The sequence below is a fragment of the Triplophysa dalaica genome, chromosome 24 (assembly GCF_015846415.1).
Source record: "Triplophysa dalaica isolate WHDGS20190420 chromosome 24, ASM1584641v1, whole genome shotgun sequence".
Taxonomy (NCBI): Eukaryota; Metazoa; Chordata; class Actinopteri; order Cypriniformes; family Nemacheilidae; genus Triplophysa; species Triplophysa dalaica.
The window spans coordinates 16083990-16098579 of NC_079565.1; the positions used below are offsets into that span (position 1 = coordinate 16083990).

Consider the following 14590-nt stretch of genomic DNA (forward strand, 5'->3'; position numbering starts at 1 on the left):
GGTTGTTAATATTTTTAATATATACGTTTTATATTTGTTCAGGTTGTTGCTGTCAAGGTGAAGTAAGTCCATGTCAATTCTGCCACTGAAACTGTTGATTCACGAGTTCACCTATGCAGATAATAAACGGTTAGCAGAAGTGTAAAAGGTATGCGTGTTTGGCGTGCTGTCCGGGGAGCGGGCTCCGAGCTCGCCGGTTCCTTCTGAACCCGGAACACTCCCCCTGCTAGGGTGAGTGTCCCGAGCTCGGAAACGGCCCGAACCCAGAGCAAACCCCCCGGATTCTGCTAACAGGGGAGTTCGGGGGAAGGAGCTGGGGAGGTGGGGTGGGTGTTAGAAACAGAAGAGATGTCGCAGGTAAGAGGTCTTGCTTATTTATGGGCTGGCTCGCTTAGCAGGTAGGGTGGAAGCCATGATTGCTGATTGCGAACCAGCCGGGTTTGATTATATGCTCCGGCTCCTCCCGAACTTTGTTTATAAAACATCATTTCACGAGTTCACCTATGCAGATAATAAACGGTTAGCAGAAGTGTAAAAGGTATGCGTGTTTGGCGTGCTGTCCGGGGAGCGGGCTCCGAGCTCGCCGGTTCCTTCTGAACCCGGAACACTCCCCCTGCTAGGGTGAGTGTCCCGAGCTCGGAAACGGCCCGAACCCAGAGCAAACCCCCCAAAGGCGTAGAACTAGACAGCAGCCGGACAGCGCATACCCCCCAAAGGCGAGGCTAGAGGCTGCGTGGTGTGCGAGTGGGTAGTTGATGTGAGCTCCGGCGAGAGCAGATGGAACTGCGGTGCAAGGGATGACACTCTTGATAGGGCAAGTTCCTGCTGTGGCGTGGATGATAGCTGGCCTGATGAGTTGAAATAGCTGGGTTGGAAATGGGAACTGATTATTTTGTGTGGGAGGGTGTGTAGACAAGGCGAGCCCCCTGTGGGGGGGAAACTTGGGTGGGAAGGGCTGAGGAAGGTTGTGACTGCTGCGGCAGAGCACTAGGAAGAAGCACGGGCCCCTGCGGGGGCGGTCGCTGCGGCGATACTGGCTTCGGGAAGGAAGGTGAGTGGGAGGATTTGGATAATGGTGTTGACTGCTGCGGCAGAGCACTGGAGGAAGCACGGGCCCCTGCGGGGGCGGTCGCTGCGGCGATACTGGCTTCGGGAAGGTGACTTGGAGGGACTGGATAGTGGTTGTGACTGCTGCGGCAGAGCACGAGGAAGAAGCAGAGCATGAGGAAGAAGCACGGGCCCCTGCGGGGGCGGTCGCTGCGGCGATACTGGCTTCGGGAAGGTGGCTGGGAGGAATTGGATAGAGGTTGTGACTGCTGCGGCAGAGCATGAGGAAGAAGCACGGGCCCCTGCGGGGGCGGTCGCTGCAGCGATACTGGCTTCGGGAAGGTGGCTGGGAGGAATTGGATAGAGGTTGTGACTGCTGCGGCAGAGCGTGAGGAAGAAGCACGGGCCCCTGCGGGGGCGTTCGCTGCAGCGATACTGGCTTTGGGAAGGTGGCTGGGAGGAATTGGATTAAGGTTGTGTCTGCTGTGGCAGTGGACGAGGAGGAAGCACGGGCCCCTGCGGGGGCGGTCGCTGCGGCGATACTGGCTTCGGGAAGGTGACTGGGAGGGATTGGACGGTGGTTGTGACTGCTGCGGCAGAGCACGGGAGGAAGCACGGGCCCCTGCGGGGGCGGTCGCTGCGGCGATACTGGCTTCGGGAAGGTGACATGGGGAGGGATTGGATTATGGTTGTGGCTGCTGCGGCAGAGCACGGGGCCGAAGCACGGGGCCCTGCGGGGACGGTCGCTGCGGCGATACTGGCTTCTGTAGAATTGGTGTCTGCTGCGGCAGAGCATGAGTTTGCTGCGGGAGAGTATAGAAAGCATTGGCCCCTGAGGCTTCTGATGAAACGCTTTTGCTGCGTTGGATCGTTGGGGGGAAACAGGGCTCTGGCCGAACTGAGGGTGGCTGGGGATTTCTTATTTGATACTTAGATGAGTCTGGTGATGAGTGTCCGATGGGCTTCTCTGATGAGGGCCCGGTCAGACCTGATGTAAGTCTTGAATGCTTCAGATGACCAGCGTCCGAGCGCTTGAATCTGAAGTTGAGAAAGGCCCTTTTGTGATCCTGTAGTTGCTGCGCCAATGCGGAATGAATGACTAGAGAAATGGTCTGCTGGAATGCCGGAGTGGAGCAAAACTGACTTCAGGTGTTTTTGGAACCAGAAGCGTGTGACGGGTAGGTTTGAATCGTCTACGAAGAGCGGTTCGGATGGTGATTTGACTTGAGATCTTCTAAAACGGAGGTAGGCTACGAGGGTTTGGTATGGCTGGAGTGGAGTTTGAAGATTGAAGATGTAAATAAAATGTCCTCTTTTGGCTTGATCTGTCTTGCTTTGCTTGATGAAAAAGGAGATTGTTTCCGAATCGAGCACTGATAGATCTGAAAAGTTGGGATGAATTGCGGGATCGTAATTTGCTGTGGTGGAGATTTCCGAACATCGGAGAAATCCAAAGAAAGCCAGAATGAACATGGCATCTAGCGTGCGAGCTGTATGTTTGGAGTGGTATCCTCTGCGAAGGGTTGTAATACATTTGCTCAAAATTTCTATAGTGATGGGTTGTCTGGCATCTGGGAGGGCGGGTCGGTTTCTCTGGATGCCTTTTATAAGCATGGAAGCTTGGGAGCTGGCTATGACTGGGGAAGGGGCATTGAACATTAATTTATGGAAAAATTGGATTCCGCTCAAGTATCCTTTAATTGAGCTTGCTTGAAGATTTTTAATGGTACTTAGGAAGGAGATAAATGATGTGATGGAGAGGAGAGAGAAATCTGGGAAGGGGAGGTTATAGGTGTGGTGAAATACTTTGAAGTTTCTCCAGGCTGTGAGATAATGCTGTATGGTCCTTGGGGAGACAGCTTGAATGATGGCGTCGAGTGAAACGTCCAGCATGGCTTTTAAAGGGTGATTTATATGAAGATCAATTCTGAATATGGAGGTACAGGTGTTGGATAGAGGTCCGCATCCGGCGCTAGCTGCCTGAATTTCTGAAATGAAAAGCGGGACAGTGCGTCAGCAATCTGATTTCTGGAGCCGGGGATATGCTTGGCTGTTAGAACGAATTGATCGCGTGCCGAAATCCATGTCAGGCTTCTGAGAAGGGGCATTAAGGCGGTTGAGTGGGAACGTCCTTTATTTATGCACTGTACCGTTGCTTCGTTATCGCAATGGACCATTATGCTGGAGGCGGACCATTCTTTCCCCCATAACTGAGCTGCTACTACCAATGGATATAGCTCGAAGAGGGCTGATGACGCGAGATGCTGCGGTAATGTTGCGAGTTGGGGCGGCCAGGTAGATGCGAACCAACGTCCTTGGTAAAATCCCCCAAAACCTACAGATGGGGCTGCATCGGTAAAAAGGCGGATGTCGACGGGAAGAGACAACATGTCGTTGTAGAAAAAGGATATGCCGTTCCATGATTTAAGGAATTTGATCCATAAACTTAGCTCGTCGCTGCATGCGCTGTTTATCTGGATTAAATCCTCTAGAGCGTGGGCGGAAGAAGCGAGTGAGAGGAGATGCGCTACGAACGAGCGACCTTGCGGAATGATGCGCATCGCGAAATTCAGGTGACCGAGTATTGAAAGAAGCTCGCGTTTTGTGCATTGCGGGGTATCTATTAATGATTGGCCGATCAGAATGGTCCTGTCAATTTTTTCCTTGGGTAAGGAGGCTTGGAATTTGAGCGAGTCTAACTTGATGCCTAGAAATTCGATTGAAGTGCTGGGTCCCGCCGATTTTTCTGGTGCTAGAGGGACACCGAGTTTCTCGAAGACGTATAGAACTTTAGAGAGATGCGCGGCTGGGACGGAGTCGGGAGGCGAGATGATTAGAAAATCGTCTAAAAGGTGGATGAGGAAAGGGATGTCGTAATTGTTGGATAGGATCCAGCAAATCGCTTCTGATAACATGTCAAAAATTTTTGGGCTGCTTCTGCATCCGAAGGTGAGGCGGACGGAAAAATAATATTTTTCGCGCCAACAAATGCAGAATAGATGCCAAAAGTCTGGGTGAATCGGCATTACTTTGAACGCGGATTTAATGTCTACTTTAGCCATCCAAGCTCCGCGACCGGCTTTTTTAATCAGGGTGATGGCTTGCTCAATGTCGTGGTAGTGTAGCGAAAATTCTTCGAGCGGGATGAGACTATTAATGCTTGGGAAGGGAGCTCCGTGAGGGGATGAGAGATCAAATATAAGACGCTTTTTTCCCGAGAATTTCAGCGTGGCTATGCCTATGGGGCTGACGCGGAAAACCGTGAACGGTGGTGCGGAAAAGGGGCCGATCAAAAACCTTTCGTCGATCTCTTTTTTGACAAGGAGATCTACGGTCTCGGGCTCGGCTAGCGCGGACTGAAGGTTGGGGCAGACGAGACTGTGGGAAATGGAACTCGCAATGCCGGGATTGAAACCTGATGAGAAACCGGACACAAGGTATTCTGTAAAGGAAGGGTCGGGGTGGTGTAATAGTTCGGCAGACAAATGTGAAACATTGACAGGAGTCGAGAAATAATTTTTTGATTTTTTATTTGCAGCTTTGTAAACGGGGCAAACAAGGCGGGCATGGGCGCCGCCGCAATGGTTGCACACGTGCAAGTACCGACACCTCTGCCTGGTGCACCGTCCTGTATTGAAGCTGATACAAACTTCGTGCGAACGGGTGTTGGAAGCTGCAGAGGTATTTAGATCTAGCAGGCGCGGAATTTGACCGGTTGAAACGGGATGAGGCGAGACTGGGCGTGGGGGTATGGAAGGAGTGACCAAGGGGCAGGCGGTGGTGCTGTGTGCCATGGATCGGCACACCGCGCATGAAATGTTTTTGCAACCCAAAAACACCCTATTGTGAAGCTCATTGTCCAGTGCTCCCCAATAAGGGCACTGGTTCCACTGAGCCACCCTAATTGCGCATTTCGCCGAAAATAACTTGTGGTAGGTGTAGAAATGGGCCCCCCCATAAGAGAGTGCGAGCTCCGCGACTATGGCAAGATAATCGCTAAGCTCGCGTCTCCTGTGAGGGAGCACCGTGCATATGACATCGGAAAATCGTGAAAATGCAACTGTAAATTCTGGGAAGGACAACGTACGGGAGTGACTGTGGGAAGTGTTTTTAAATGTGAATTCTAGATCGCCGTATGTGATCTGGCGATCCGTGGGCGGAGGTGAAAGTGGAGATAAAAGGTGAAATAAATCAACATCCGCACCTGCTAGAATCTGTGCCCTGATGTTGCTGGACACTGGGGGCGGTTCCAGGACCGGGGCGTTGATGGGCACTGGCATAGGAGCTGCCGAGGCCAATGAAAATTGAGGGCGGGCCTGAGGCAGAGCGAGGAGGGAGGGAATTGCGGCCGCTGGAGCAGCTGACGGAGGAGGCCTTTCGATAGCGGCGGCATCCGTGGCGGGGCTTGAGGGAAGGAGGGATGGCCGAAGCTCGGGGGGAGGTAAGGGAAATTTTGAGCCGGGGCCTGTGTCGCTGACGGAGGCGGTCTCACGTTAGTGGATGACATTGGCGCCGCTGGCCACGAGCTTGCAGATGTGAGGGGAAAAGGTTGGAAGCGATCTGGAACCGCATGCTGAGGCAGGCTCGTTGGATGTTGGTAGTTGAAGATGGTGGGGGCGGGCCGAATTTCCTGTGAAGCCGCGGGGAGAGGAGTATGCAGCGGCTCGTGCTGTTCATCCGGCGCGCGGCCCAGACTGGCCGAAATCCTTCTGCGACGGGCTGGGGTTTCCCTGACATGCCCTGCTGATGCGGCGGAAGGCCCTGCCCGGGCTGAAGGAGGCCTGAAAGCCTGAACCGGCTCATTGGCAACTTCCTGTTGCGGGGAAGATCTGGCTGGTGGGTGTTCTGACTGCAGCGCGACGTAGATGTCGTACAGCTCGGCTTTGCTCAGCCGGCTGCTCAGGTTCACATCCCGATTGGACAGTGCGAGTCGCAGTCCTGCGACTGTCCACTTCCCGATGGCTGGGATTACTGAGTGCGCCGAGGCGTATGATGACGCCGGTGAGGAGGACGGGGGCCTAACCTGGCTCTGTACGGAAGAGCGGTTGCGTTTAGAGGCTTGACGAGTCGGTCGGCTTTGCTGGCGGCCTCGTTCTTGTTCTGCCGGTTGGGATGTAGCTTCCGGGCTTAGGATGGAACGCTGCCGAGCGCTCGAAGAGGCCGGAGTATCTTGCATGATTGGGCTGTCGTTAACAGCGGATTCGTGGGTCTCAGACATGTTAGAAACAGAAGAGATGTCGCAGGTAAGAGGTCTTGCTTATTTATGGGCTGGCTCGCTTAGCAGGTAGGGTGGAAGCCATGATTGCTGATTGCGAACCAGCCGGGTTTGATTATATGCTCCGGCTCCTCCCGAACTTTGTTTATAAAACATCATATTGAGAGGAGGACTAGTTGAAATAAAAACTTGTGTTGTAGAAGATCCCACTGATTGCATAAAGATTCAGTTGTGGGACACCTGATTGACCGGTCCTATGACATCATCAATGTGTGCACTGGGAGTTTCATGGTTACTTCTATATGACCACCACAACAGGTACAGAATTAAAAAAAGTGGACGATCTGCCAGGTGAAAGTGCAGATGTACTTTTTAGGCTGGATGAAGGTGAGGTCACGTAACTAACAGGTCATGTCATTACCGCTGATGGTGATATACCTCACTGATGTGTGAAGTGCAGCTTGCTCGAAAGTGGAAGTTTTTTTTTGATTTTTCGGTTAAGTGAATAATTAATATTTTTGACAGTTGAAAGTTTTAGTAAAGTAACCATGTTTTTTTTTGTCTTAAATAGTGAAAAACAGAGTTTAAGGTACAATTTTTTAGTGTCACTGTCGAAAAGTCAGTTTCGTGCATCCCACAAATCTCCATCAACTGCAAGAATGCTTTCAGCACCTTGTTGAATCAATGCCACGTAGAATTAAGGCAGTTCTGAAGGCAAAGGGGGTCTGTAGTAGAGTAGGCGGGGCGAGACCGTGGTTCGAGTCCGGTGAGTAATTGTGAATTAGCGCCAGCTGTGCGCACACCGGCCTCGAATCACGTAGGAGATTGGGAGGATATAAAAGGAACGAGCAACCGGACCGTCGAAGAGAGAGGACCGGAGCCCGAACATGTTTGTATTTGTGTTCTCCGGCGGTCGGCCGTGAGGGGCCGCCGGCTATTATTACTTTATTAAATGTTTGTTTAAATGTTTGCCGGTTCCCGCCTCCTTCCTTCCATATCTTGAGACTTATTACAGGGTCAAACACAGTATTAGTATGGTGTTCCTAATAATCCTTTAGGTGAGAGTATTTGTAGTATATTACAGTACTTACAATAGTAAAGTATAATAAAATTCCTAGATACAATAGTGATTTTGAACTTTACTATAGTATACTATGTGTTTACTGTAGTACATCAATTTACTACAAGGCCATAACAATATTCCATAGCAAATACTATAGTACACTACAGTATTTTTTCGAGTCTTCAGTTTAACAGCACTTTTATTTTGATGATTTGAAAGACGCCCGAGTCAACATGTTTTTGATGATAGCTTCACACAAACAGTACAATGCTGTTAAAATAAACTCTTAGCAACTCCGGAGATGAAGTTCATATCCTCATAGAGTGCAGACGCAGACAAATTCTCGACCAACAATTGTGTAGTATGTCAAATTGTGCACCTCATTCAGACACACACAGCCAGATGACAAAACTAAATAAATAAATAACAGTATTGCTAAGTAAATCCACGAGTGATGCACTATTGATTAATGACACACAAACAAGCACAACGGCAAACACACTTTACACAAACACTCAGCTCTGTCAAATCCTCCTTGTTTGCTAAGAGCGTTTGGTTTGGAACTTATCCTTAAGTGTATCCCATACCAAAATCCTCATAAAAAGCACAGATCAATTAGTTTTATACAATCATTTGCTATTAGCCCTCAGGCTGTTAGTGTTACCGGCCTAACGGGTCAGTGGATAATCTGTATCTACCCAGTTTGGTCTGTGTTTGGATTTTGGTAAATAGATCAAAAACACTCTTCTCATGCCAAGTCAGTGCTCGGTATGCCCCGTATTCCGATGTCAGTGGGAATAGGGGTGTCCACGACAGGCAGACGTCTCTCTGCAATCATCTCGCTCCGAATCCTCTCTCACGTCCAGCTCTGGGACTCTCCTACAGTCACTGGCATGTATACAACACCACGAAATCTCAAGGTTTCACATCATGCATCGGTTTGTCTGCTGCTTTTACCTGCACACAGACATCAGAAAGCATAGAAGACATTCTCTTGCCATAATGTAACGTGCCACGTTCACACAAATCAGTTGAAGGCAGCTGGTTATCTGGTTTAATTTTCAATATGTAGCGGTCTGCCAAACAGAATTTGGAATGGGATGAAATTAAATTGAGATAGTTTCCTCTTTCTCATGTACATCAGTAGGTTACAATGGATCGTGCTCTTATTTTATTTTTGAAGGAACCCTCCAGAAGGCTATTACTCTTTTCTCTTTTGCTGTTTTTTTGCTCTAATTCTCAGATCAATTTATTTCAAACAGGTTATCCAATATGTCTGCTGATTTGGCTGGTTACAAAATGTAGATCTAAAAGCTTCTGGGTGTTGTTGGAGTTTTGCAAGGATGCCAAGAGTTTGTGTCCATCCCTGAACCTAAATTAATGGAATTCGGTATGAATCATGATTAAATAATAGAGTTGAGCCGGCTACTCGGCTGAAACGAGTATCCGGTATGGATAAAGCACTTTTGGAGAGTACGAGTATTATACGAGTAATACGAGTCAATATCTGTGCTCGGATTGAATAAAAATCCTCATTGGGTAGCTGACTGTGTCTGCGTTCTGTCTCTCCCTCAGTCACTCAGGTTCGCGGGTCTTTTCCGTTAACGTTAAGGGTTTCTTCAGCTTCAGGTTTGTTTTTTATTTCGGTTTGTAGTACTTACTTATTAACCAGTAGAGTTTGGTAAACGTGGGGTTTGTTCAGACGTGGTGCTTGGTAGAATGCGCCTCGCGTTGCGTCTCCGCCTGTCGGAGTTTATTTTTCTTTTTTAAACCGTCAGCTGGCTCTAGCCAGTTTTTAATTCAAAGTTAAGAAAAGAAAGTTATGTTGAGATGAAAACTCTTGTTCATTACATTTTACTTCATAATTGCAACCGCATGTGTTGTATTCATTGTTGCAGAACTTGTTCTGTATATAGTTCGTTTGTTATTGTGATCAAAACCATGCTGATGCTGTCATGTAAATAGTTTTATAATCAGCATTAAATATAACAATTTCTGATCAACCCATATCAATTGCATGCTTAAAATAACATACCGGTTAAAGCCCAGCCCATCCCAAGACAACCCAAACCCAATTTCCAGGTTAATTCCCGCCCAGTCCGAGTACAGATACGGATACAGATAATTCATATGGTTAACAGATACAGATAATGCTGTACTCGCTCATCCCTATTAAATAACATTGATTAATACAGGGGTTCTCAACCTTTTGCAAGCTGGGCCCCCCAAAGCTGCTTCATTGCAGTTGGGGCCCCAGCGCCCCCCCCCCCCACACCACACAACCTTGGATGGATGGAAGGATGGATGGCCGGCCGGCTATTATCTTTAGGCCCACATTATTATTATTATTATCATCAGTAGCTGTAGGTAGGCCTATTATCATTACTAGGCTATTGTTATAATTGGCAGTAGAACCAGACTTCTAATGTGAGCTTGCAGACATTATTATTATTATTATGAGTAGTAGTACGCCTATCATCATTACTAGGCTATTGCTATATAATTATATGAGGTTAAATGCTTTGTTGTTGTTGTTGTTGTTATTATTATTATTATCATCAGTATAGGCCTATTATCATTACTAGGCTATTGCTATAATTGGGAATTTGCACCAGACCTCTGATATTAATGTATGCTTTATTATGGTTATTATTACTAGGCCTAATAGTAGGTATCATCTGCATTTTGTAACAGAAGCTTGCAGGTACGTGATGTTAATGCGAGACCTGAGCCTGCTTTGCCTTGCAAAGATCCCCAATTCTTGGCTCAATGTTTGATAAACATAGTCTCAGATCATCCTCGATTTGTGCACGATTGCGGTATTTCGTTTTGAGTGCAGTCATTTTTGAGAATCCTGCCTCACACAGATATGTCGACGCGAAAGGAAGGAGAATCTTCATGGCGACGTCACAGAGTTCAGGATATTCCTGCATCAATGCTGCCCAGAATGACGAAAGAGGGCAGGAGTTAAAGAGTTCCTTCAGTCTACTGTCACTCTTCAGCTCAATAAGCTGTTCCTGCATATCAATTGATAGCTCGTTTGCTGTGCACACAAACGGATCTCGAACCCACGCAAAAGAGCGATAATCCTCTTTAAAGTACGTCGCAAATTGTTTTCTCATTGCTGACAGGTGCTCAGACGCTGATTGAAATAGGGATGAGAAATCGTGTGACGTGCCTGCATCAGTGATAAAGTCTGCAAGGCTGGGAAACATGTCGCAGTTCCCTTGACTGATGCGGCCATGCCAGAGGTCTAGTTTTTGTGTGAAGGCGTGCACTTTGTCTGCAAGGATCAAAATATGAGTTCCGCGGCCTTGCAAAGACAGGTTGAGGCCATTCAAGCGGTCAAATATATCGACCAAATAGGACAGAGACGCAAGCCACATAGTGTCATCCAGATGCTTCGCCAGATCTGATTTGATTTCTGTCAAAAACCACTTCACCTCCTCTCGAAGCTCATACAACCGCTGTAGCACCCGCCCCCTGGAGAGCCAGCGAACTTCAGTGTGCAGAAGCAGCTGTTCGTGCCCTGACCCCATCTCCTGGCAGAGGACCCCAAACAAGCGAGAGTTTAACGGCCGTGATTTGATAAGATTTATCATTTTCACGGATTGGTTCAGCACGGAGTCAAAAAGAACCGGCATTTTTTTAGCAGCTAGTGCTTCGCGATGGACCATGCAATGTGTCCATTTCACAAGTGGAGCTACTTGCTGAACTCGAGCAGCTAGGCCACGCTCACGCCCCGTCATTGCTTGCGCACCATCCGTGCATAGGCCAATGCATCGGTCCCAAGCCAAACCATTTTCAAGGATAAAAATATTAAGGACATTGAAAATGGCTTCTCCTGTAGTGTGCAACTGAAGAGGCCGGCAAAACAGTACATCCTCCTCAATCGCTTTGTCCCGTAGATACCTGACATAGGTGAGGAGCTGTGCCTGCCCAGCAATATCAGTGGATTCGTCCAGCTGCAGCGCGTAGTAAGGACTCTTTTTTACAAACTCGATCAGTTGCTCTCTGATATCATTGGACATGTCTACAATTCTCCTAGCGACTGTGTCATTGGACAGTGGTACTGCACCGAGTTTGGCTGCTGCACTATCGCCTATCATTATTCTGCACATGTCTTGCGCTGCCGGCAAAATGAGAGTCTCTGCGATTGTATGCGGTTTACCCAGTTTACCGATTCTTTTGGCCACTACATACGATGCCTCCAAACACTGTTTAGACACAGTGCTGTGCACTGAAATGGTTGCCTGTTGCTGATGGAGGCCATCAAGCTTTCTTTTAAAATATTCAGATCGGCTTATTTTTAATGCCAGGATGCTTTGTTTCGAGGTGCCTTTTTAATTTGCAGGGCTTCATACTGTCGTTTGCCAGCACCTCGGCACACACGACACACTGAGGTCTCAGATCAGCCGTAACTGTAAACCCAAACTGCAGGTATGCTTCATCGTACCTTCTAAGGTTTTTTGCAGCTGGTGGTGCGTCGGTTGGCTTGTTGGTCCGCACAAGAAATTTCTCCATTTTTGTTATGTGTTTTAAATAAAGTTTAGGCAATATGTAACTGTGTGTGTGGCTGTGTTGAGAGACGTATCAGGGGCTAATCAATCGGGACTTAGGGACGATCTTTAATTAAACGAACAAAATAATTATTTTGCAGACAATTCAGATTTTATTTGAATACTTAAAGATTGTAGTGTGTGTGTGTGTGTCTTAGTCGTGTGGGTTGTTTTAGCTAAGTGTAGCTACTGCCTAGCAGTTAAAAAAAAATACTGGCAAGGGCTGAGATTTGATCTAATCTTTAACAAAAATGTTTGTGGGTTTAGTCTTTAAAAAGACTGTTGGGGTTTTGTAGTAAAGGCCTATGTAAATCGAGATTGATAACAGACTAGCGAGAGCTGGCACAAGTGAACTTGGCAAGAGACTAGACTAGAGTGAATGGAGAGCTATGTCTTGAGTCAATTTAAATCGCAGTTATTTATTTTTGTATTTTGAGTGAGTGAACATTTACATTTACAACCCGCTCTGCAAGCTAGGGCGGGAACGGCGGCGGCCATGCGCATGCGCGATTCATTTGCAGCCTGGACGCGGAGGGGTGTGTGTCTCCTCTCTGCTCTGAGTGCTGCGTGAGGCTACTGAGAGTCTGACCGCCTTGAAGTGCTTTTGGACGGGAGAGGGGCTAACGGCAGCACCCGCTGCTCGTTGTGAACAGTAGGCCTAACTGCAGAGTGACTCGTGCTTTCGAGTCTCCAAACACCACAAAAGTCTCCAAAAACAACAGTAAAATTCGCTGGATTTGTCACATTGACAAAAACAAGTCGCCAGGAGGATGATTTGTTTGTGTTATAAGCAGTGCTTGAAGTGGGGGGAAAGGTGGCGGTACTCTCTTTGCATTGGCAAATCATTACATTTTTACAGTGAAAAACAAAACTTGGAGATATTGCTGTTACAACAATTTAGTGTTTTTTATTTATTAACAACATAAATGTATTTAAAAATGTTTTTTTGTGTGCGTGGCTGCGTGTATTTCACAAAAACTAAAGGAAAGCTTTAGCTGTAGCCTATATTCTGACTAGTTTATTCGTTTTATATATATATATATATATAGGCTATATATATATATAACTAAATAGGACCTCAGGTTTTATATGTTTGCAATCTCTGAAACTTCCGCCCGTCATAAAAATTAATTCTGATGGTTCAATTTTCTGCATTTTTCGCATCCGTAGCAATTATTTTGAGGGTTGTTTTTGACAATTGAGAGCCACCAAATGACGAATATGAAAAAACGAATAAGACAGTTTCGGACTTTTGAGGCTTGCGCAGCTTCTCGAGGAGAAATCAAACAAATGAGCGCCGTTTTCTAAAGTCTATGAGCGCAGCACACACAAATAAACTAAATTGACATAGTGCAGTTAAATGTGGTGATTTTATATTTATAACTTTTGAATGCAGTTCAACAACATGCATCACACGACCTGACGACCAAGAGAGCTGACAATTGACCGTCACTTAATTTACCATCACCTCACGATTGAAAATGTGACATTGATTTCATATGATAGTTCAACAAACAAGTTATTAATAGTAAGTCACTTACATTTTTGACGAAATAATGACTGTTTTGGTCTATTTTAGCAGCGAAAATAGATCCGATGAATCCAAACAAAGATCACAGCATAGCGCATCTCACAGCAACAATCAATCTTGTTTTGAATGATTCAGTGTTTTGAACGAATCGATTGAGTCATGGATTCAATGACCCATGCACAAACATCTGTCTCATTCTTGATGAATCGGCCGTTTGAACGAATCGTTTGAATGAACGACTCAATGACTCGCTTAATAAAACCGCTTTTCACCTGCATTTGCGCTCACTATCCACAAACCAATCAAATTTGTTCAAAACTCTTTTTTTTTAAATCAGTCCAAACACATTTTAATTTTTATTCAGGAGTTATGTATATACACAACTATAACTTTTTATGAAAGTAGTTTAGTGATAAAAAAAAAGTTAAAAAAAATATTTTTTCCGTTTTTTTTTTCTCTCCCATCCTGTAGTCTACTCGCGTCCCCCCGGGAGAGTGTCCGCGCCCCCCCGGGGGGGCGCGCCCCACCGGTTGAGAACCAGTGGATTAATAGAACTTCTTGCATTTCATTAGGATTAAACTTTTGTTTATAAATTTTAATCCAATGGGCTAGGTATATTTTTGACGTTCTAACAAACCTTTCAAATGGTCCACGAACTCGCTTCACAACCTGAAACATCATTATGTCTTCAACCAGCCTGTCCCTGTCGGAAATGCTTTTTAATGGCCTAAGACTACCTGCGTTGGCGAGATAGTCCATGATGGGCTCTGTTGAGTGTTGTAGCTCTTCTAGAGTTGTGGCTTCGGAAACCTACACGGTAATAAATGACACATCCATTTCAAGTAAAAGTTAGGAAATGTTTCAGAAATGTTTTCCATTAATATAGTAATATTGCTATAGTAAGCTTTGTATTTATTAACAAACACAATTTTAACTAAATCTGATAAAGCATGATTGTATAAGGAAATATGACTTTTATACTGTAGTTTGTAAGCAAACCTTTATGATTTTATTATAAAGCTCACAATCCGCTACATCGTCCAAAACAAGTTTGCACGTGTCGGGGCCCAGAAATAAGCTGTCAAAGAGGGTCTTCGATAAACAACCCGGTGCTGGTCCTCCATGTACAAGACTGACTGTAACTGCTCTCCCTGCAATGAAATATCTGTCCTCCC

The 14590-nt window shown here is 46.5% G+C and overlaps 1 protein-coding gene across 1 annotated transcript; it reads right to left on the minus strand.

Annotated features, from left to right (window-relative positions):
- Positions 1-10039: 10039 nt before the first annotated feature.
- Positions 10040-11434, minus strand: LOC130414737 (zinc finger BED domain-containing protein 5-like). The gene has a single exon (XM_056740722.1). It carries the CDS (start codon positions 11432-11434, stop codon positions 10040-10042), a length of 1395 nt encoding a protein of 464 aa, XP_056596700.1.
- Between the last annotated feature and the right edge of the window lie 3156 nt (positions 11435-14590).